At 47.5% G+C, this 25,083-nt stretch overlaps 1 protein-coding gene across 2 annotated transcripts in view; it reads right to left on the bottom strand.

The window, feature by feature from the left end:
• The window catches only part of PTH2R (parathyroid hormone 2 receptor), a 2,210,872-nt gene that overhangs the window by 1,494,857 nt on the left and 690,932 nt on the right, over nt 1–25,083 (bottom strand). For both annotated transcript variants that reach the window (XM_073645571.1, XM_073645570.1), the window contains exons 5-6: nt 22,506–22,603; nt 18,755–18,941 (exon numbers count right to left, since the gene is read on the bottom strand). In XM_073645571.1, the coding sequence (XP_073501672.1) occupies nt 18,755–18,941; nt 22,506–22,603 (285 nt within the window). The remainder of the gene's footprint in view (nt 1–18,754; nt 18,942–22,505; nt 22,604–25,083) is intronic.

Raw genomic sequence — 25,083 nt, 5'->3', positions numbered from 1 at the left:
GCCTTCCGACACCTGTCAGTCTGTCTATGGACCAGCTTGCCCGCTCACCTGGGAGCGCTCACCTGCTACCTGTCTGCTAGCCTACCTGGAGGCTCCGCCGTCACGTGCTGTGACCACCTGCCAGTCCAGAGACTCTTGCCCGCTCACCTGGGAGCACTCATCTGCTACCTGTCTGCTAGCCTACCTGGAGGCTCCGCCGTCACGTGCTGTGACCACCTGCCAGTCCAGAGACTCTTGCCCGCTCACCTGGGAGCGCTCATCTGCTACCTGCCTGTTATCCTACCTGGAGGCTCTGCCGTCACGTGCTGTGACCACCTGCCAGTCCAGAGACTCTTGCCCGCTCACCTGGGAGCGCTCATCTGCTGCCTGCCTGTTAGCCTACCTGGAGGCTCAGCCGTCACATGCTGTGACCACCTGCTTATCCAGAGACTCTCGCCTGCTCACCTGGGAGCACACATCTGCCATCTGCCTGCTAGCCTACCTGGAGGCTCAGCCGTCACAGGTCGTACCTACCCTTTACCCAGAGACTGTCCCGGTCACTTGCCGTGACCTCCCGCCCATTTACCCAGAGACTGTCCCGGTCACTTGCTGTGACCTCCTGCCCGTTCACCCAGAGACTGCCCCGGTCACTTGCTGTGACCTCCTGCCCGTTTACCCAGAGACTGTCCCGGTCACTTGCCGTGACCTCCTGCCCGTTCACCCAGAGACTGTCCCGGTCACTTGCTGTGACCTCCTGCCCGTTTACCCAGAGACTGTCCCGGTCACTTGCCGTGACAGGGGGGGGGTACTGTAGCGTCGGCGTCCCTGCCCCCTGCTAGGCAGGTACGCTGTTCCCCTCACCTCTCCGCTCCGTGCCCGGCGCCCTCCTCCCGCTCTGCTGGCAGCGCGCGCTCCTTCCCTGCCACGGTGCTTAGGGCACGCGTGCTCCCCCCCTCTTAAAGGGGCTGCGCGCGCCGTCCTAAGGAGTCCCCGGCCAATGGCCGGAGGACTTCACCATATATAAGGCACCTCCTCCAAAATGGAGGTGCCCTAGCAATGTTGTTGCACTGTTCACTACTCTGCTTCAGCCCTCAGGTCCCGTTTCCAGTTACCTGCCAGTTACCTGCCAGTTTCCTGCCAGTTTGCTGTCTGATTCCTGCCTGTTATCCGCTTACCTGCTTGATAGCCTGAGGTCCGACGGTCTGCCTTCCGACACCTGTCAGTCTGTCTATGGACCAGCTTGCCCGCTCACCTGGGAGCGCTCACCTGCTACCTGTCTGCTAGCCTACCTGGAGGCTCCGCCGTCACGTGCTGTGACCACCTGCCAGTCCAGAGACTCTTGCCCGCTCACCTGGGAGCGCTCATCTGCTGTCTGCCTGTTAGCCTACCTGGAGGCTCCGCCGTCACATGCTGTGACCACCTGCTTATCCAGAGACTCTCGCCTGCTCACCAGGGAGCACACATCTGCCATCTGCCTGCTAGCCTACCTGGAGGCTCAGCCATCACAGGTCGTACCTACCCTTTACCCAGAGACTGTCCCGGTCACTTGCCGTGACCTCCCGCCCGTTTACCCAGAGACTGTCCCGGTCACTTGCTGTGACCTCCTGCCCGTTTACCCAGAGACTGTCCCGGTCACTTGCCGTGACCTCCTGCCCGTTTACCCAGAGACTGTCCCGGTCACCTGCTGTGACTACCTGCCTGTCTTCCCTGGTCGCCACCCGATCCTTACAAGGACCGCCCCCTTGTATAAGTTGCTCAGAGGTTCCGCCTCCCAGACCCGTTACAATAAGGAAGGTTCCTGCCTGAAAAATTTATCGGATTAAGAGATCAGCTGATAAAATAACATTGCAAAGCAGCAAAAAGGTATTGAAAGCTCCTGGTTCTCCTTGTGTCTCATGAATCTCAATGTGTAGGATTCTCCAAATGCTTGCAGTTAGTTGTGCCTAAACCTACTAAATGGCCACCCATAACCAGTGCTCACAAGCAGAAATACAGTGAGCACAGACATACATGAAGACAAATTTTAAAATAGTTGTGTTTACCCTTGATGGTCCAGATGAATCTAGTAGTGGATGGTTGGAGGATAGCCACCATGTACCAACAAGGCTGCAACGTCAGCAAAAAGGTGGCAGTCAAGTTGTGGGCTAAAATCATGGAGAATGATGATAGGCCACTTTAGGGTCCCTGAAGGTGTGAAAATGACCTCATCAAAGTATATAGCATTTCTAACTGACCACTTTCATCCATGGTACAAAAAGAAGAACTGTGCCATCTGTAGGAAAATCATCTTCATGCATAACAATGCACCATCTTATGCGGCAAAAAAGAGAGAAACTCATGGTGAGGCCACCATCCTCCCCTGACCTCAACCTTATTGAGACCCATTTGTGTAGCCTTAAACAAAATATCTATGAGGGTAGGGTGGGAGGCAGTTTACATCAAAACAGCAGTCCTGGGAGGCTATTCTGACATCCTGCAAAGAAATTAAAAAATAAACTATCCAAACACTCACAAGTTGAATTGATGCTAGAATTATGAAGGTGATATCAAAGAAGAGGTCCTATGTTAACATGTAACTTGACCTGTTAAGATTTTTTTGATTGAAAAAGCTTTTAATTCCAGTAAATATGACTTCTTCATGCTGTAAATTTATCAAATGACCATTTTCAGTTCTTTACAACCTATAAAATGTTTGGAATTTTTTTTGTGTATGATAATTTGGAATAGTGCATTTTAAGTTTTTTTAGTTTTAAAAAAAAATAATGTTATCATTGGGAGGTTTGTCCAATAAATTTGATTAACACTCAAACGGTTGATAATTTGCACATTGTACAGACACATTTACATAGACCATCTAGGAAAATTAGAAAAATAGCATTTGCACAATAATTTGGAACATGATGTACTAACATAAAATAGCAAATATTTCTGAAGTGTAAAGGTAATTGTACATAGTTTTCTAAACATTTAAAAAATATAAATATGAACATTGATATGTGCATTTCTATTCAGGCTTCTTGAGTCAATACTTTGTTGCACCACTTTTCACTGCAATTACTGCTGAAAGTCTTTTGGGATATGTCTCTACCAGCTTAACATATCTGGAGGCTGAAATTCCATAACTTTATCCCTGACCTATATTGCGTGTTCCTTTGTTTTCATGATATTGTTTGATTCTTAATGTTCTCAAACAAACCTCTGAGGCCTTCACAGAACAGCTGTAGTTATGCTGAGAATAAATCACACACAGGTGAACTCGGTTTACTAATTATTAGTGTTGAGCCACCCCCGTAGTGTTCGAGTTCGGTTCGGTTCGTCGAACACCCGTGTGTTCGCCGAACTGTTCGTCGAACTGTTCGTCGAACACCTTCGAACACCGTTAAAACCAATGGCAGGCAAACAAAAACACATAGAAACACATAGAAAACACCTTCAAAGGTGTCCAAAAGCTGACAAAATGCTCAGAAGACACAACTAACACATGGAAAAGTGACAAGTACATATAGTCATGCGAAAAGAAAAGAGGTGGAGGAGTAAAAGGAGGGGGAGACACAGATATAGGCATGTCATGCCCTTCTAAAATCCAAAAAGTGAGAAGCCGAGACGGCCAGTCCGCTCCTGCCCGTGCCACCTCCGTGTCGCCGGGTTTGTGCCAGAGCCGCGGTGAACCCTGACGGCCAGCCCCCCTCTCCCAATACTGGTGCCTGTCCGCTGGTGGGTCGAGAGAGCCCCCCTGTGGTGGAGGCAGCTCTAAGCTTTTTAATTTAAATTGTCCCTCTAATTTGAATGAATACACTTTAAATCCATTTACAAGGATCTATTGGAGGGCAAGTCTCATGCCAGCAGCCGCGTAATTCCAGCTCCAGTAGCGTCCACTAAAGCTGCTGCAGTTAAAAAGCTTTTATAAGGATCGAGCTCGGCTGTCCACCGCAAGGCATCCTAGTGCCAGTCCCAGCCCCTATGCCTTGGGGTGCCTCCTGATGCTCTTCACTAAGTATCCCGTGGTCCCGAAGCATTTCCTTTGAAAAAATTAAGTGTCCAAACTACAGGTGGTGTAGCTTGCTTAACAGCCGGGATAATCCGCTGACTAGCAGACACTGCTACTAGGCACAAAGTATTTCCTGGGCTAGATGCAGTTAAAAATTTGTAAGTAGATACTCTCATTGGATGCTAAGAAAGCATTCCATAGAGTCTCCTGGCACGCCATATATGATTCTCTTAAAAAGCTTGGGGTAGGGGTCTAGGGGACCCTTTTATAGCCAAAATCACGGCCCTGTATCACAATACGTCACCTAGGCTGAAGATGAATGGAACTGTAGCACCGAGGGCTCGGTTGCTACAGACGTATTGCACCTCACCCAGAGGTGTGATATCTCACTCTCAGATAAGGATGGAGTGTGGATCAGGACCCGACACCTGCATGCATTACACCACATTGCCGTGGGGCAGGGCGACCAATATGCCCCTGAGATGGGCACGACAGTCCCTGTCCCTGGCTGGAGTGGGGGGAGGGAACACTGAGGAAGGGGAACCCTGCAGTGCAGGAGCAGGGAGGAAGCAGTTCCTGGGTGCATTAAGAAGGGACTATAAAAGGTGGGCACCATCTTAGTTCAGTGCAGAGAAGTCTGAGCAGAAGTGGCAGGGAGCAGGGGCTCTGCATGAGCTCTGCTCCGGAGGCGGGCCTAGTAACAGAGGCCCAGGCCTGCAAGAGGGAGAAGGAAGGAAGAGGAGCGGAGAAGGCTCCAGGAACGAGGAATGAAGGGATCCCAGGGGTGCGGACGGGCGAGTCGCCACCGCACGCCCGAATCCACCTGCGTGGAGGGGTCAGGCCAAAGGGGGAGACCGGTCCCCGAACTAGTGGAGGCAGGAAACGACCCTCAGCTAGAAACCGGAGGCTCTGACATTTTATGTGGCGCAGCCCCTTGCTCCACCCGCTAGGAAGGCACCACATAGGGTCAGGGAAACTGGCGCCAAGTTTACCAAGAGGAGGCCCGAGGCAGCCGGACAGAAGTGTTGGTAAGAAAGGCCAGACAAAGGACACACAAAGGGGGTCCTGTGAAGCGCTCCAAAGTTATCTGGGAGTTGTCTGAGCCCCTCACCTGGTGAGCACAGTACGACGTGGGCAGCCGTTACCTGCAGACGTGGTCTGGATAATAAGAACTGTGAGTAAAGGCCCTGAACTGCATCACTGACTCCGTGTCGTTACTGCTGCTGCCCTGCACCATCACCCCCATCCTCCGCATACACTGCCCTGAGGCTATACTCCTCCCGTGGGGAGTTATGCTACGCTCTGCTGCACCCACAACACCAGCCTTAGCGGTCTGCCCTGTAGCGGCGGTTCACTCTGACCGCAATCCACGGGTGGCGTAGTCGGACATTTAAACATCAAAACCACATAAATAGTTCCGCCACTGGTTTGACCGCCCTGAGCCACGGAACCGGATCGCCGCCACGAAGACTACAACCACCAGCATCCACCAAAAAGGGTCCGGCTCCGGGTGTCCCAAGGCCCAGGGGGTGCGTCAGAACATTTTCATCACCTTTCACAATCACCAATGGGACAAGGCAGGGATGTCCTCTGTCCCCTCTCTTATACATCCTAGTGACGGAGCACCTGCTCTCATCAATTCGCCATAACCCCAATATTAGGTGGATTGAGGTGGGAGGCACCGAGTACAAGTGCTCTCTATTTGCTGATGATGTCCTAGTATATATCACTCAATCACATATATCCATCCCTGCTGTTATGGCTGAAATAGATCACTTTGTTACATGGTAAAATTTTAAAATCAATGCAGCGAAGTCTGAGGCCCTCGATGTCTCCCTCCCTAAATCCATATAGGATTCCATCCAGTCCAACTTTCCCTTTGCCTGGCCCTCACAGGGTATCAAATACTTAGGAATTCCTATTCATAGAGACCTCTCCCATCTATGTTATCTTAATTTTGGGCCCTTTATTGAACAATTCCATACAGACCACGGTTGGCAAGTTGGAACTGTGAGATTCACTACGTGCACCACTGGTATTTTGTGGAAAAGCACATGTAAGATTCTGCAACAGTCTCTGCTGATACTCCTGCATGCGTGCATCCCTTTCTATGGCAGGAATAATTTCTGCAAATTTACTTTTGTACCGGGGATCTAACAGTGTGGCAACCCAGTAGTCAGGATTATTTCTAATTCTCACAATTCGAGGGTCATGTTGCAGGTAGTGCAGCAAGAAGGCACTCATGTGTGTTGCGCATCCAGGAGCACCAAGTCCCTGTTGTGTTGGTGGCGAGGTAACAATCATGCTTCCTTCCTCTGTCCTCTCCCCCCAACCTCGCACAACAGAAATGTGATCAAGGTCTCCCTCATCTGATGAGTCTTCCATCAGTTCGTCCTCCACTTCTTCCTGGGCTCCTGCACCTTCCTCACTAGTTTGGCTGCTACCATGCGCCCTGGTAAAATCATCTCCCCCACCCTCACATGCCTGCCGCCCTGGTGCTGCCGACCGTCTGGACCTTGCAGATGTTAGCCCTTCCGCATACAACTCCTCCTCCTCTACTTCCTCCACCTCCTCTTGTGCCACCACCTGACTCCGAATTCTGTTTAACATGTGCTCCAGCATGTAAATCACCGGAATAGTCATGCTGATAATGGCATCGTCAGCACTAAACATCTTCGTCGCCATTTCAAAACTGTGCAGAAGGGTGCATAGGTCCCTGATCTGAGACCACTCCTCCAGCGTGATTTGCCCCACCTCTGAATCTCGTTGGCCCAGGCTATACGTCAGAACGTATTGCACCAGGGCTTGTCGGTGCTGCCACAGTCGCTGCAACATGTGCAGAGTTGAATTCCACCGGGTAGGCACATCGCATTTTAGAAGGTGAAGTGGCAGGCCCAACGACTTCTGTAGAGATGTAAGTCGCTGAGCTGCGGGATGCGAACGGCGGAAGTGAGCACACAGCGACCGTGCCCTCTGCAGAAGGCCATCTAGTCTGGGATAGTGGGCTAAAAATTGCTGGACAACCAGGTTCAACACGTGAGCCATACAAGGCACGTGTGTGACATTGCCCCGGCGAAGGGCCGCACCCAGGTTTGCAGCATTGTCGCACACGGCCTTCCCTGGTTTCAGGTCCAGTGGAGACAACCATTCATGAAATTGGTTCTCCAGAGCTGACCACAACTCCTCAGCTGTGTGACTCACATTTCCCAGACATTTCAATGTAAAAACCGCCTGATGACGTTGAGCCCTACTGCCAGCATAGTAAGGAGGTGTGCAGGATCCCTTCTGCGCAGTTAGAAAGCTTGTGGCATGACCAGACAGGCTTTGGGTGCAGGTGGAAGACCGAGAGGAGGTTGAGGAGGCAGAAGCAGTGGAGGAAAAATGACATAAAGAGGATTGACGCACAACTCGTGGGGACGGCAAGACTTGGACAGCAGCCCCTTGTCCTGCTGTCACCATAGTTACCCAGTGCCCAGTCAGCGACATGTAACGCCCCTGTCCATGCCTACTCGTCCAAGTGTCTGTGGTGAAATGCACCCTGTCACACACAGAGTTTCTCAAAGAAGCGGTGTTGTGTGCGACATGCTGGTGGAGCGCAGGCACACCTTTCTTTGAGAAGTAGTGCCGACTGGGCATCTGGTACTGGGGCACTGCGACGGACATAAGGTCTCGAAAATCCTCTGTGTCCACCAGGCGGAAATGCAGCATTTCTGTAGCCAAGAGCTTGCAGATGGTGAAATTCAACCTCTTAGCTTTCTCATGGCTAGGAGGAAATGGTCTTTTACTTGTCCACATCTGAGGGACCGAGGGCTGGCTATTGTGCTTAGATGGGGTTGATAAGGGTGTCCCCGGCAAACTGCCGGTCTGTGAGGAAGATGCAGGCGGACATGTTAGGTTGCCTTGATCCAAAGGTGGTGCTATCGATGTCGGACAGCGCTCAACACCAGCTGGTGTTACCACCTCCAAAGAAAATGATGACCTGCCAATCACGCTGGCTGTTGCGGGTAAAGAGGTGGCAGGTCTGCGCCCCAAAACAGGTGTGACTGCTGTCCCCCCAGTCACAGAGGATGAAGAGGCCGCGGATGCACAAGATATGGCAGACGGTGGTTGGCCCGGCCGGCTAGACCGCATGTAACATACCTGGCGGCGTCCTTGCATAGTGGTCCATCTCCCACTGTGCAAGAGCGCGCACTTGATCTCCTGTCCAGAATGTCTCTCTGGCTTCCCTCCATGCTGTCTGTTTGTGTCTGTTTCTGCTGCTTAAGGGCGGCGCCCGATCACTTCCTGCTTTTTGTACCTGCTGTGGGTCACACCTCTTGTGCGTCCTCAGCCTATTGCTGTCTGTCACCTGGTATATAGCTCAGCTGCGCCCATCTATCCCTGCCTGAGCATAGTGTTTCTTTCAGTGTGTGCTTGCACTCTGAAGGTGCCAGGTCCCGTTCTGTGTTCTCTTGTCTGCCTATCCTGGAGGCTGTATTTCCAGGCCTGTCTGAACACGCTCCTAGACTGTTCCTCCTGCCTTCTAGGGGCCGATTACCTAGACCTGTTCCTGTATCTTGTCTGACCTGTCTGAACACGCTCCTAGCCTGTTCCTCCTGCCTTCTAGGGGCCGATTACCTAGACCTGTTCCTGTATCTTGTCTGACCTGTCTGAACACGCTCCTAGCCTGTTCCTCCTGCCTTCTAGGGGCCGATTACCTAGACCTGTTCCTGTATCTTTTCTGACCTGTCTGAACACGCTCCTAGCCTGTTCCTCTCGCCTTCTAGGGGCTGATTACCTAGACCCGCTCCTGTATCTTGTCTGTCCTGTCTGAACACGCTCCTTGCCTGTTCGTCCTGCCTCTCTGGGGGCCGTATTCCCAGACCCGCTCCTGTATCCCGCTGCAGTGTCGGTCTCCTCCGTACACTCAGTTCCAGTCTGAACTCTCTCCTATCCTTTACCTGTTTTGCCTCTATGTCCATTCCCTTCCTTTTTCTGCAGAGTCTGAACTCGTACCTAACTCCTGCTTGTTGTCTCTGTACTCCCGTTTGTGAGTTTGTGGTCCACTCGCTACTTCACTGCAAGTACCCTGTGGGTGTCTGGCTCTGCCTTTCCCTTCCTGTCTGTTCCGTGTGAACAGAGCCCTGTCCCCCCTACTCAGCCTAGCCTGCTCTGACTCCTTTGCTCACCGCTCCGGCGGTTCTAGCCTGCTCTGTCTCCTTTGCTCACCGCTCCGGCGGTTCTAGTCTGCTCTGACTCCTTTGCTTACCGCTCCGGCGGTTCTAGCCTGCTCTGACTCCTTGCTCACTGCTCCGGCAGTCCTGTCCTGCCCTGCTTCTGCCCGCTGCTCCGGCAGTCCTGTCCTGCCCTGCTTCTGCCCGCTGCTCCGGCAGTCCTGTCCTGCCCTGCTTCTGCCCGCTGCTCCGGCAGTCCTGTCCTGCCCTGCTTCTGCCCGCTGCTCCGGCGGTCCTGTCCTGCCCTGCTTCTGCCCGCTGCTCCGGCAGTCCTGTCCTGCTCTGTTCTTGCCCACCGCTTCGGGCGTTCCATCTCTGCTGTGGTTGTCTACCGCATCTGCGGTTCTGTGACCCAGTCTGTACTGGGTCTTAACCTTTCTGTGCTCCAGCCCGTCCTTTCGGCCAGTACCTCCCTGCCTGCATACTCGCCTGTATCCACCCATCTGCATACCTGCCGTGTTTGCTTATATCCACCAGTCTGTGCCAGCCTAACCTGCCTGTTCCTGAGTCCCAGTGTGTACTGGGTCCTATCCCGCCTGTGTTCCTACCTGCTAGTGCCTCCCTGTCTGCACTCTAGCTGTGCTTGCCTGTACCCCTCTACCTGTATTGTTCCTGAGTCCCAGTGTGTACTGGGTCCTATCCCGCCTGTGTTCCTACCTGCTAGTGCCTCCCTGTCTGCACTCTAGCTGCGCTTGCCTTTACCCGCCTGCCTGCATACCAGTCGTGCCTGCCTATACCCTCCAGTCTGTGCGCCAGCCTAACCAGCCTGATCCAGTAATCCCTGTGTGGGTCAACCCCCGTGTCCAGAGTTTGACCTGGAGTAGCACCTGGTCCCTCTGCCCGGTTTCTTCCTGGTGCACTGGCGTCGTATGCCGTCGTGCCATCTTGGTCGGATCGGCCAGATACTTAGTCACGCCCCTCCAGGCACTCTCCGGTTCATGGTCCAGTGGAATCACTACAATCACACGCACACGCCGCTCAGCCCGGGCGTGTGCATAACAGCATGCTCAGGCCATGGTTCCCGTTGAGCCCCACGGCCTTCGCTCTCTGAGAAGTTTTCCAGCGAATACATGCATTAAAATAAATAAATAAATATTTTTTTTTTCCCTTAGCTGAGTTCCAGGCGAATTACGCACCGTCCAGATGGATCTATCAGCTCTCGTTCCTGCGGATCCGCCACGTTACTATGGGGATCCAAGACAGTGTCGTGCATTTGTGGAGCAATGCATGCTACACTTTAAGGCCTACCCTCTCTATTTTCCTTCCGATTGGGCTAAAGTGGCCTTTATGATTGACTACCTAGCGGGTGATGCCTTGAAATGGGTCACCCCCCTATGGGAAGCATGGGATCCTGTCGTCCTTGACCTGCAGGCCTTCCTGGTGGCCTTTCGTATGGTCTTCGAGGACCCTAACCCTGAAGCCCCTGCTGAAGCTTCACTTCCCAATATCCCGGAGCAGCCCCGACGGGTAATGTGTGTGGGTAGCGCAATAGTCCTCCAGCCCAATGAGACTACTGCCCACCCAGAATCCTCACAGGGTGACTACGCTTTCCGGAATACTTCTCCCAACCTCAAGAGGCAGTCCAGACGTGCTAGACATAGAGGCAAGCCGTCACGCCAGGGTCTGTCCTCCCTGAGACCTCCTGACCCCAACCTTGAAGTCCCTACTGAAGCTTCATCTCCCTGTATCCCGGAGAAGCCCCAACGGGTAATGTGCGTGGGTAGTGCACCAGTTCTCCTGCCCGAAGAGACTTCTGCCCATCCAGACTCCACACAGGAGAACTTCCTGCACCCGGCATCAGATGCTTCACCCACTTTAACCGGTGTGCATGTCCAAGGATGCTCCAAAGCTGTGGTTACCTCAGAGTCTGTGCACCTCTACTACCTGGTGGAGGACCCCCTGTTGCCTCCTGAATCCTCCGGGATACCACTCGATGACAAATGGAGAGAGACTTCTCTACACCCGGTACTCGATACTTTGTCCGCTTCGTCCTGTGAGCCTGACAATGGGTACCCCAAAGCAGAGGTTACTCCCGAGTCTCTACACCCCTCCGACCAGGCGGAGGACCTCCAGTTGTCTCCAGAACCCTTCTGGGTGCCACCTGGTGGTGAATGGACAGAGACTCTCCTATATCCTAGATCTGATACCTCGCTTGCTTCGTCCAGTGAGTCCGACCCAGTGTACTCTGAAGCAGAGGTTACCCGTGAGTCTCTACACCCCTCTGACCAGGCGGAGGACCGCCAGTTGTCTCCAGAACCCTTCGGGGTGCCACCTGGTGGTGAATGGACAGAGACTTTCCTATACTCGGTACCCGATACCTCGCCTGCTTCGTCCAGTGAGTCCGACCTAGTGTACTCTGAAGCAGATGTTTTCTCTGAGCCTCTGCACTCTTCTGACCCGGCGGAGGACCTCCAGTTGTTTCCTGAATCCTCCGGGGTACCACCAGATAACAAAGAGACAGTGACTTTTCCTCATTATGTACCTGATAACCCGTCTATTTCTTCCTGTGAGCTTGACAAGATGTACCTCGAAGCAGAGATTACCCCCAAGTCTCTGTCCCCCTCCAACCCGGTGAAGGACTTCCAGTTGTCTCCTGTACCCTCTGGGGTGCCACCTGAAAATATGTGGAGAGAGACTTCCTTGTGTGCTGTTCCTGGTACTCCAACCGTTTCGTCTGTTGCTGAGGATGGCTGGATAGGAGGTAGCATCCTAGCTAACCAGATGAGACCAGTTTTTCCTGTGGACAGTGGAAGTGATCTCCTTGAAGTGAACGACTGGTCCTCGAATTCCCTGCGGAAGATTCTGGCAGGCCTGAAGAAGAGGGGGCGTAAGGGGGGGGGTACTGTAACATACCTGGCGGCGTCCTTGCATAGTGGTCCATCTCCCACTGTGCAAGAGCGCGCACTTGATCTCCTGTCCAGAATGTCTCTCTGGCTTCCCTCCATGCTGTCTGTTTGTGTCTGTTTCTGCTGCTTAAGGGCGGCGCCCGATCACTTCCTGCTTTTTGTACCTGCTGTGGGTCACACCTCTTGTGCGTCCTCAGCCTATTGCTGTCTGTCACCTGGTATATAGCTCAGCTGCGCCCATCTATCCCTGCCTGAGCATAGTGTTTCTTTCAGTGTGTGCTTGCACTCTGAAGGTGCCAGGTCCCGTTCTGTGTTCTCTTGTCTGCCTATCCTGGAGGCTGTATTTCCAGGCCTGTCTGAACACGCTCCTAGACTGTTCCTCCTGCCTTCTAGGGGCCGATTACCTAGACCTGTTCCTGTATCTTGTCTGACCTGTCTGAACACGCTCCTAGCCTGTTCCTCCTGCCTTCTAGGGGCCGATTACCTAGACCTGTTCCTGTATCTTGTCTGACCTGTCTGAACACGCTCCTAGCCTGTTCCTCCTGCCTTCTAGGGGCCGATTACCTAGACCTGTTCCTGTATCTTTTCTGACCTGTCTGAACACGCTCCTAGCCTGTTCCTCTCGCCTTCTAGGGGCTGATTACCTAGACCCGCTCCTGTATCTTGTCTGTCCTGTCTGAACACGCTCCTTGCCTGTTCGTCCTGCCTCTCTGGGGGCCGTATTCCCAGACCCGCTCCTGTATCCCGCTGCAGTGTCGGTCTCCTCCGTACACTCAGTTCCAGTCTGAACTCTCTCCTATCCTTTACCTGTTTTGCCTCTATGTCCATTCCCTTCCTTTTTCTGCAGAGTCTGAACTCGTACCTAACTCCTGCTTGTTGTCTCTGTACTCCCGTTTGTGAGTTTGTGGTCCACTCGCTACTTCACTGCAAGTACCCTGTGGGTGTCTGGCTCTGCCTTTCCCTTCCTGTCTGTTCCGTGTGAACAGAGCCCTGTCCCCCCTACTCAGCCTAGCCTGCTCTGACTCCTTTGCTCACCGCTCCGGCGGTTCTAGCCTGCTCTGTCTCCTTTGCTCACCGCTCCGGCGGTTCTAGTCTGCTCTGACTCCTTTGCTTACCGCTCCGGCGGTTCTAGCCTGCTCTGACTCCTTGCTCACTGCTCCGGCAGTCCTGTCCTGCCCTGCTTCTGCCCGCTGCTCCGGCAGTCCTGTCCTGCCCTGCTTCTGCCCGCTGCTCCGGCAGTCCTGTCCTGCCCTGCTTCTGCCCGCTGCTCCGGCAGTCCTGTCCTGCCCTGCTTCTGCCCGCTGCTCCGGCGGTCCTGTCCTGCCCTGCTTCTGCCCGCTGCTCCGGCAGTCCTGTCCTGCTCTGTTCTTGCCCACCGCTTCGGGCGTTCCCTCTCTGCTGTGGTTGTCTACCGCATCTGCGGTTCTGTGACCCAGTCTGTACTGGGTCTTAACCTTTCTGTGCTCCAGCCCGTCCTTTCGGCCAGTACCTCCCTGCCTGCATACTCGCCTGTATCCACCCATCTGCATACCTGCCGTGTTTGCTTATATCCACCAGTCTGTGCCAGCCTAACCTGCCTGTTCCTGAGTCCCAGTGTGTACTGGGTCCTATCCCGCCTGTGTTCCTACCTGCTAGTGCCTCCCTGTCTGCACTCTAGCTGTGCTTGCCTGTACCCCTCTACCTGTATTGTTCCTGAGTCCCAGTGTGTACTGGGTCCTATCCCGCCTGTGTTCCTACCTGCTAGTGCCTCCCTGTCTGCACTCTAGCTGCGCTTGCCTTTACCCGCCTGCCTGCATACCAGTCGTGCCTGCCTATACCCTCCAGTCTGTGCGCCAGCCTAACCAGCCTGATCCAGTAATCCCTGTGTGGGTCAACCCCCGTGTCCGGAGTTTGACCTGGAGTAGCACCTGGTCCCTCTGCCCGGTTTCTCCCTGGTGCACTGGCGTCGTATGCCGTCGTGCCATCTTGGTCGGATCGGCCAGATACTTAGTCACGCCCCTCCAGGCACTCTCCGGTTCATGGTCCAGTGGAATCACTACAATCACACGCACACGCCGCTCAGCCCGGGCGTGTGCATAACACCGCATTGTACACACTGAGCTTCCCACTGCAACTTATGCTTCATGTCCATGTGCCGGTTCATGCATGAAGTACTCAAACTATGTATTTTTTGGCCTCTACTTAGCTTTTGCTGACAAATGTTACAGATAACATGAGTTGGGTCATCTTTATCGATCTGAAAAAATGCCCAGGCTATGCAAGGCTTAGCACCCATGCGACCTGAAGAGCCACCACGACTTGTGGTGATAGGCAGAGTTGTGTTTGAGGATGCAGTTGTTGACGTGCTTCCAGTACTACGTCTCTGTCCAGGAAGGCGCAACCTGACCTCGTCGTCACTAGCATCTTCCTCCACCTCCTCTGCTGACCTCATCTCTTGGCTGACTGTGGGTTGACAGTAAGTGGGATCTCCGACCTCATCATCATCACCCTGTGCGTTATCACACCCGTCGTCCTCAGAGCCAACCTGTTCCTGCCCTGACAAAAAACTAAAGTTGTCGCTCCAATCAGGTATTTGAGTCTTATCATCGTCTTCCTCATTGTCTCCACCAACAGGAGTTACAGTTTGGGAATGAGGGTCTACATTATGGTCAGAACCTTCTGCGTCTGGTCCTGGATCCGACTCATAAAGATTCTGGGCATCAGTGCAGATCATTTCCTCGTCTGGATTCACAGAAGCGCTGGAGTCGACCTCTGATTCCCAGGCTATAGTATGAGTAAACAGCTCTGCAGACTCAACCATCTGTTCTACCTCATACTCAGACGGGCAGCTGGAGATTTGGGAGCTGTGAGGAAGCAATTGCGATTTGGGTGACACCTTTGAGGACTGGAGTATTTGTGATGTTGAAGTTGATGTGGAGGAGAGCCCACTTAAAGGAGCACTTGATATCCATTGAAGCACCTGCTGTTTTTGTGCCTCATCTGGAATTTGTAGCGATTGGCGTGGCCGTAAGAAAGGGATCTTATCACATTGTCCGCTAAAAGAAGTAGACATTTTAGTTTGGCTGGAAGATGGTCTTTCTTCTGCACCTACCCCACGGACACAACCTTTTTTCCCCTTCCCAACACGCCTATTCCCCTTTCCACCAGCAGCAGGCCTTTTTCCACTCATTTTGGTGGTTAACTAATTCACAACTCTGGAGTTGTTTGCACAAAAAAACAATGGATGGTAACCGAGCAGAGCTGAGTGGCCAAACTGTGGTATTAGGCCAAAACTATTGGCTGGGTTAGATGCAGAAAAAAATGATTTTTAATTTGCAACCTGATGGAGGTCAGTATAGATGGACTAATAGACCAAGTCCCACACACCGCTAGAAGCCCAAATATTTTTTCAGAGCTAGATGCAGAAAATTTTTTTATTCAATTTGCAACCTGATGGAGGTCAGTATAGATGGACTAATAGACCAAGTCCCACACACTGCTAGAAGCCCAAATATTTTTTCAGAGCTAGATGCACAAAAAAATTATTTTTAATTTGCAACCTGATGGAGGTCAGTATAGATGGACTAATAGACCAAGTCCCACACACTGCTAGAAGCTAAAATATTTTTTCAGAGCTAGATGCAGAAAAAAATTATTTTTAATTTGCAACCTGATGGAGGTCAGTATAGATGGACTAATAGAACAAGTCCCACACGCTGCTAGAAGCCCAAATATTTTTTCAGAGATAAATGAAGAAAAAAATTATTTTTAATTTGCAACCTGATGGAGGTCAGTATAGATGGACTAATAGACCAAGTCCCACACACTGCTAGAAGCCCAAATATTTTTTCAGAGCTAGATGCAGAAAAAAATTATTTTTAATTTGCAACCTGATGGAGGTCAGTATAGAAGGACTAATAGAACAAGTCCCACACACTGCTAGAAGCCCAAATATTTTTTCAGAGCTAAATGAAGAAAAAAATTATTTTTAATTTGCAACCTGATGGAGGTCAGTATAGATGGACTAATAGAATGATGCTATGCCCAAAAGATTTTACTTCACTAGGTGCAGTAAAAAAATTGGTATTCTATACACAGGTGGTATATCTTGCAACACAGATAGGCTACTCCACTGACTAACACACTCTGCAATAGGCCAAAAAGGATTAGCTTTGCTAGATTCAGCCAAATGCTGTGAAAAAAACTTGCACAGCACTGGCACAGACCTGCCTGGCAAAAACTGATAGGAACTGATGTAACCTAGTCCTGAAAAGGACTCCAATTACAATTAGTCTTTACTCCCACAATCTATCTATTTAAGAGCACAGACCTGCCTGATAAAAGTCGTAGGAAATGCTGTAACCTAGTCCTTAAAAGGACTGCAATCACAACTATTCCCTACTCCCAAGCTATCTGTAGATTTGTGCGAAAATTGGCTTGAAATTAACAAGGTATAGCGCACACAGCAACAGCGGTGCCGTCTAACACGCAGCTGCAGCAGTGAGAAAATGGTGGCGACGGGGAAAATGGCTTGGTCTTATAGGGCAAGGACATGTGACATACACTGCCAATCACACATGCCCTTGCTTGTGTGAAAAAAAGCACTTCGCTCCGTGTGTGCGCTGCTGATAGGCTGACAGATTGCACCTCCCCACTGCAAATGCGGGAAAGAGAAAAAAAAATGGAGATCTTCATTGTTCCTGCAGAGATCCATCCCCTGCCCCTCCCCCCGCCCCGCTGTACACTCAAACTGCGTATTAACATTAATTTTCATCATTACTGAGAAAAAATCCAGTTATGATTTTGGTGCACGAACAGTTATCGAACATAACCTCGAACAGCCGAATTTTTCTCAAATTGTTCGTGTTCGCCGACCGGCTCGAACACCGCCCAAAACAGCTCGAATTTGAGATTGGCGAACAGTTCGAGTAGAACAACGCTCATCTCTACTAATTATGTGACCATTGGAGACAATTGGCCACTCAGAATTTTATTTTGGGGTATCAGACTAAAAAGGCGTGAATACAAATGCAAGTGACAATTTTCAAGATTATATTTTCAAATATTTAGAAAACCATATATCATTTCCTTTTCAATTCACGAATCTTGCTTCTTTGTGTTAATAAATCACATAAAATCCCAATAAAATACATTTAAGTTTGTGGATGCAATGTGAAAAAATGTGGAAAGGTTCTCGGGGTATCGATACTTTTTCAAAGCACTGTATATGTATATCTTTATTCTTATTTTAATTTTTTGTTTAACTAACCCCCCTCTTTATGATATAAAATGACTGTGCTTTTTCAAAATAGGATGGGACAAGATAAGCTAAGAAGATTCACATTCCAAAACCAAGCACCTGCAAAAGGGCACTGTATTTGCGCAACGTGCTTTGGTCTAATATTGGACTATTACAACAACTAAGTGTGCGAAAAAAATATACAATGTTCACACTTCAGTTATATTTTAATTTCTGGGTTATGGATATATTTCTTTAGACCTCATTAACATATCAGTATTTTTTCATCAGTATTTCAACAAAATTTGTATGCCAAAACCAAGAGTGTCTCCACAATGCAGAACAAGTGTCAACTTTCAATGATAGTTTTTCTCTGTAATTTCCACTCCTGACTTTTGCATACAAACACTGATGCAAAAATACTGATCTGTGAAGGAGGCCTTAGAATGCAGAAAAAAATGGCTTTCCTATCCTACAATGTAAGAAACACAGTTTCTGTGTTACAGCCTTGGATTAAAGATTTCATTTAAGTTGAAAAAATAACCCTGAGGGGCTTAGTCTTGCCCTCCTCTTTCTTGAAGTGTGTGAATTAAAAAAGGATGTTACTAAGGTTATGTTACTGCAGTATATAACAGATCAATCAGTGCAGTCACACTGACTTTGACAGTACACCACTTCCCTATATCACTTGATTCTTTGGATTATTATTTATAAACTAAGACGAGCACTCCTTTTTTCCATGTTCTTCAGGATTGTTGTAGTACACCACAATCAAATGTAGCCCTTTTTCTATCTCTAGGTGTAATGAGTTGTGCACTCTGACCTCATACCCTTACACTGTACATGCATATAATGGCGTTCCTTGGCTAGCATTACAACTTTTAAAATGCTTGTAATAGGTCTTGTGATTGGCTGTGCTAGACCATAGGACAGAATAGCTGCAGGGCATTATGGAGAAGTCCATGCAGCCGCACCTGATGTCATTAGTCCGCACTCTGAGTATTCAAAAACATGGTGTCGGGTCTTTTTTTGCTAATCCTTGCACATCGAATCCCAGATTGTTCAAATTTACGAGGATCTGTGATTTTTTGCAAATTTGTCTCTAAGTATATCCTCCACATACTGATCTGCTCTTCTTTAATATTCACTCCTAGTATTGATTGCATTTAGATTTTTAAGTTGTTCACTCACTTTGCATTCTGACAATTCATAAAAACAAATTATGAACACTCTTATTTTTGAAACCATTCTTACTTTGCATCATTTTTTCTACACCTGCTTAAAACTTTTGCACAGTATTTTAATTCTCTGGAGAAGGGAATAAAAAATGAGAAAAATTGTAGTGTGATGAAAACCAAAACTGTCTGTGGTGCCAATTATTTCAATAATATGGCCAATTGTTACATCTTAATTAAAATCAAATGATCTAAGCAGACAACAATGCTCGGATTTGATATTTAGGTCTTTTAAAATATGATAGTATATAGATATCATTATTTTGCTGACTTACATATTGTGATTTATCCAGTACAGGGGTCATCATAATATTCCTAATGTCTCCCAGGAGCATAGCATCTAATTCCTTTACTCCTATATGAGTGTGAACCACTTTGTCCTTAATGAAAATGCTGGCAGCTCTCAGCATAAATGAGACAAATAAATGCATATGGATGTAGTTCCTGGTACAGTGCAATCTCCTGTAAAAATATATATTTAGATCAGTTCACTCAAAACAAATCCCAGTACAACCTCTAAACTCCCACCATAAAATCATTGAGGATGAGTCATTTAGCTGATAGGTTGTTTGCCAAGATGAAGAAATCAATTACAATTAAGTATGTAAATAAAAGGGAAACTTCACATAAAATAGACTTCATCCTCAGTAATTAGCAAAGAATGTTCCAGTTCATTCACACATTTTACATCACTTCAACACTTTTTGGATGAAATTAGACTTTTGACAAGCAATATAAATTGCCATTGAGTTCTGTACTGTAGTTTACAATATGGTTTATTTAATTACAAGATTCATTATCTCCTGAGACTAATGAATTATGTAATTAAATTGTTCCACATTGATTCTTTCACAAACATAAATCAATGTCATATTGTTGTACATTCCAATTTGTGAATCAGCAATAACAAGGCAGAAGAAGTGTAAGTTAAGACTACAAATATTGCTGAAAGTTTTGCAGCTAGAAAACCACAGATTTGCCATGTTAAAGAAATGTATTAACAGGTTTTACCAGGTTAGAGATGAGTGGGTCGCCTAGCGCAGCCCTGGTCCACAGTTCAGGTTAATGTTCTCTGGCCATAGACAATAGCTGCGCGAATCTCCTGATCTTCTGGGTTCCCCAGAGCAGTGCTTGATTCCCCGGCCTGGCATGACATCATCTGTACAGTGTGCAGCGCACACATGACATCTCGCCTGCCTAATCATAAGCTGAGCATTGGATCCGGAGGTTAAGGAAATTTGTGCAGCTCCTGTTTATGGCTAGAACACTGGCCTGGACTGTGGACCAGCTTGGGTGAAATGATCCACTCATCTGTACTTGGGGTGCAACGATTATGATGGAAGCAGTTCTAGAAACATTTAATAACATCCTGAACAAAAGACGCAACCAAGATAGTGGTAAAGTTCTGTGCATTTTTTTCCCCATGGTTTTGTAGTTTATTTCACATGCACATCAACACTAAGAATAAACTAACACTACAGATAATCAGAAAAAAAATGCAAGATATATCAAAGTAACAGTTAAAAAAAAAATTATAAAGACTTGCGTGGAGAACATTTTAAATCAAAAGGGTTTTATCAGGGGGGTGTACTAAGTTTTCCTAATAACAATGTTACAGCAATAAAGTAATTGTAGCTCCCAATTGTTACAACAACACCACTCAGCACTCTGATGGTCCTCTACTTGTCTTGGAGCTGGTGACACGCCATACATCATTTAAATGATCACATCAGCTACTCACTGACCTTGGAAATCATGTGTCATACATGTCAGTATCACTGCTGAGTCAGTGACTGGCTGCAGTGGTGAAATAAAATTATGTACAGAGCATTACCAGCATAGGAAAGGTGGGTTGTGGTTATTTCATGACATTATCGCATAGCCTGCTGCTAAGCAAATATTATAAAATCCTGAAAAACCCTTGGTAGAAGTTGATCTTTCTCTTTGAGCAGTACAGTTTCCTTTGAAAGTATTTTGCAATCATATATTATAGCAAATTAAATAATTTTATGATAAAGGGTATGAATTGAAAAGACGTGATGTAAAGAAAAAAATCTTTTGATCAGAGGGTCAGAATTAAGATGATTTTAGTTTAGTTTATACCTCAAAACTTCTAAGTGTGTTAAGTATTTACAATATGATTTTTATTAAGCTTGAAGAAAAATTAGTAATTCTGCTTATGTGTTGTCCCACGGAGCTAATGTTATATTTGAAATGCAAGACATGAACTTGGTCTTCTCATGATAAAACACAATTTAGACGTTGTTGCTTACACCAACAATAATAATATTTATTTACATAGTTCCAACATACAGTTTTGGTATAGGCACTTTACAATTCAGAAAGTGCTGAGTAGCAAGGAATTCATCCATTTAAACAAGAGGAGTGAGAGCTTACAATCTGTAAGAAAATGATAAAAGTTTTTGCATTCTACAGTCAGCTATATCTTATAATAAATAAAGGCTTTCATGCAAAGCTGCATGAACTGGTCCAAAGTCGGCATCTGCATACAGTATTTCCAGAATGAAAATGCTACTGAGTGCATGACGTGTGTGGCAAAGTGAGGAAAGAAGAGATCAGTTTATGAGAAATTTATACTAGAGATTCTTGTACAATCTGCAGTTTCTGTAGAGTGAAAGTTACAGAAACTGTGAAAGCACCACTCCAGCATTTTGCTTTTTCCAGCTCTGGAGTGATGCTACTAATCTAAGTTCCCACATCCTAGTAAAATACTTCACTTTTTATCTGCGCTACTCTGGTCCTGCGGCAACAACTTGTTACCTCAACAGAAGTAACAGTCAAAAGCTCTCAGTTTAAGTCTACAGAGACAGAAAGAGGCTCTCATAGACTTACATTGAAAAGTGACCTTCGGCTCGCTCCAGCAAACAACCTGATGAAGACCAACTGGAGTGCCGCTGATAGAATGTGAAGATGGCTGCGGGTAAGTATAAGACTAGGGTCAGGGACCTTAGGTTCGAAGAACCACTCCAGTGCTGCAATAAAAAATGACAAAAACCTCCTGGAGTGGTGCTTTAAGAGTTATCAAAAAAATAGCAAATTAAGTGAGAGTTGACTAAACTTTCCAGGAGACAAATTAGATACAGGTTTATCATTATCAGATCAATCAAAATTTTAGCTTCAGAATTGATGCTTTGTTTATTTGGTGTTTACAAGAGATTTGAAAGTGAAAAACGCAAGTGATTAGTTGACAAATTAATCAACTATTAACTACGAAGTTGAAGAATACACAGATGCACTAATGGCTCCATATATTTTACTGGACTGAATAGCACAGCATGCCATCTATAGTATTCCAGTAAATATAAAGGATTTTGTATACTCTAAAAAAAATGGCTGTATTTGAAAAATTCATTATATTTTTTTTTCCACAATAAGAGATAGCACAAAAAATGAAACAAAGTGAACCATTGGGGGAACCTGTCATGTGGAAAACGGCATTTGATCTGCAGGTAGGATGTTGTAAAGCAAGAGCAGTGTCAAATATTCTCCTGGAACTGCTGTTGAGTTATCGACCTCTGTCAACAGGTGATGATGTATTCACTCTATGGGCGGCGCAGGCTCTGTCCAGCCAGAGATAATTGTGCAGCTGGAGTCTGAAGTGCCACCCAGTCTGGCAGCATGGCTGTGATGTGGCCAATGGGACAGTACCACACCTTACATAAGGAGTTGGAAGTTGTAGTTTTTTACTTCTTTGGTCTCTAGTTTAGTTTAAATCTGGTGTTTTTGCTACTCTTCAGTGCATTAATTCTGTCCATAAATTTGACCACATACTGGACTCTTATGCAGACAAACACAAAGGAATTCAACGAATAACATACAAGTTCTAAACACTGAATATTTTCCAATAAACCCACATAACATTTTGCTCAGCTTGTCTTGCTCTGTACCATGCTGTGCACAAATCAGTGTGTGAACAACTTATATGTTCATATTAAGCTATGTGAAAATAGTAACATTAAAGGAAAAAATTAAATGGTCATTATTGCATTTGTACCAAATCCTTACCTGAAATAACCAATGATGAAAATTGCAATGGCTAAGGAACAAAATGAAATGGAGTATCCCACAGTGTACATGACATAAAGTCGTTCGAAAAACTCCCTCTGTGGAAAAAAAGAGATTGTTTCATTATATTCTATGCAAATTTTCTTTTTTTCTGAATTATAAATGCCATTTATACTGTAAATTACTTTTACATTCTACAAATTTGCTAAATAAAAAAGTAACAAAATTCTGCACCAATCTCACTATTTAGTACTGAAAATGGGCTCTATATAACATATTATGTTAAATGTTCTTTGGCAAAAGCTTCATGGTACTGCCTTATATTTGTACAGTGGGTGACAGGATCACTGGTGTTAAATGTGAGGAGAGGTATTTGTCACTACTAGTGTCACTACTAGTGATGAGCGAACCTGCTTGCCACTACTCTGTACGGAACTCGGGTCCCTGCCCTGCATGTAAGGCGCTCTTTAAAGAGCCAATGAACATGCAGGGATTGCTTGACATGCACTGTAATGCCGTAGCCATGTTGGTTGTGGCATTACAGTGATTGGCTGGCCGCATAGTGTCATCGGGTCTATTTAAGACCCGGTGACGCTAGGCTCGTCACAGTCTACCCTGGCAACAGTCAGAGTAGGGAGAGCTGCTGCTGAGTCAGGGAGAGATTTGCTTGTTTATGGTTAGTAAAAGTATTCCACAGCATATCTATATATCCATCTGAATTAACAGTCCTTCTGAGAACTAATTCAGCTGCATATATTCAGTGGTGATAGCAGGAGTTAGGCAGAGTTTGTGGCAGACAGCAGTGCATACAACACAAGAGGGTCCATTGACTGATCCTGCTGTTACACATATTTGTAGACATATACCTGGGGCTAAGGGCCTGGGGCCAATTTTTTTTTATCTTAATCCTGATTATTTGCTTATAAAGCAATCCAGAGTACACCATTTTCTGCTCCATTTGTTTGTTAGCACTGCAGAATACAGCCAGATATTTTCCATATTACAGAGATAAAAATCCAGAAATTTAAAGTGAAGGTGGAAAATATTGGTCTCCATTTACAGTTTGTTGCAGTGTGTCAGTGAAGCTATTCACACATGGTCGCTGTGAAGAATAGTAAACCTACAGGCCCGCTATTTAAAACCGTGGTTGTCTGTCAGATGTATCACATATAACTGCACTCAAAATTCAGCCATTTCTGGCCTCCATTTACATTTCGTTGCAGTGTGTCAGTGAAGCTATTCACAAGAGGTCGCTGTGAAAGAATAGTATTAGTAAACTACAGGTTCGCTATTTAAAACTGTGGTTCTCCGTCAGACGTATCACATATAACTGTGGTTCAAATTCAGCCATTTCTGGCCTCCATTTACATTTGGTTGCAGTGTGTTAATGAAGCTATTTAAATGAGGTAGCTGTGAAGAATAGTAATCTACAGGCCCGCATTTAAAACTGTTGTTGTCCGTCAACAACAGTTGTCAGCGTATCACATTTAACTGTGGTTCAAATCCAGCCATAAAATGGGCAAGGCACATGGCAAGGGACGGGGAAGTGGACGTGATGGTGATGGTGCATGCAGAGGCCAATGTGCCACAACAAACACCCACATCTTGTCGCTCGACCTTCCTGTCCGAATTACTAGGGTACCGCACAACACCACTATTGAACACACAGCAGTGTCAAAAGGTTATTGGTTGAATAGCAGATAATGCTTCCAGTTACTTTGCCATCACCACCACCACCACCACCACCCTGTCTTCCACACGGACAAGTCTCTGTAGCAGTGAGTCTGGATCGCATATTTCTCACCCTGATCCTCCTTCCTCCCACCATGCCGAGTGCCCAGAGACAACTGATCCCACACTTGGACACTCAGAAGAGCTGTTCACTTTTCCATTTGTAGATTCGGGCCTCTCGCCGGGCCAGTTTCAAGTGGGTCAAGAGTAGAACGCGTGTAGCGATGCACAAATATTTTAGCAGCCATGGCGGTCACATGAAGGCAACGGTGGGAAAGTGAAATTACTGTCGCTAGAGATGGATGATGATGAGACACAATGGCCAGAAAGTCAGGAGTCCCTACCCCAGTCCTTGGAACACAAGTGCAAATACAGAGCCAACGCTCCACAAGCCACACTTCTAAATTCACACATTTCGCGAGTGCTTGCGCTCGAAATGTTGCCTTATAGGCTCGTAGAGATGAAAACTTTCCTCAAACTGATGGCGGTGGCCATCCCTCGGTTCTCAGTCCCCAGCCTCAACTATTTCTCCCGGTGTGCCATCCCCACATTACACAAGCACGTGTCCCACAAAATTAGCCGTGGCATTAACAACACAGTTACTGGGAAAGTCCACCTAAACACGGACACTTGGACAAGTGCTTGTGGGCAGGGACAGTACATATCGCTGATGGCACACTCGGTTAATATAGTGGAAGCCGGGACCCAGTCGGACATTGGGACAGAACACGTCCTCCAGGCGCTGAGGATTGCGGGCCTTGGGTCAATCAGGGTTGCCTCCACATTCTACAGCTTCTGTACCTCCTCCTTCTATTCAGCCTCCATCTCCGAAATGACTACATCAGTC

This window comes from Phyllobates terribilis, unplaced genomic scaffold (assembly GCF_046119375.1).
Source record: "Phyllobates terribilis strain yellow unplaced genomic scaffold, ASM4611937v1 Scaffold_9__5_contigs__length_417890890, whole genome shotgun sequence".
Taxonomy (NCBI): domain Eukaryota; kingdom Metazoa; phylum Chordata; class Amphibia; order Anura; family Dendrobatidae; genus Phyllobates; species Phyllobates terribilis.
The sequence above is the reverse complement of the archived record's forward strand: the minus strand, read 5'-3'. Positions and strand labels throughout refer to the sequence as shown.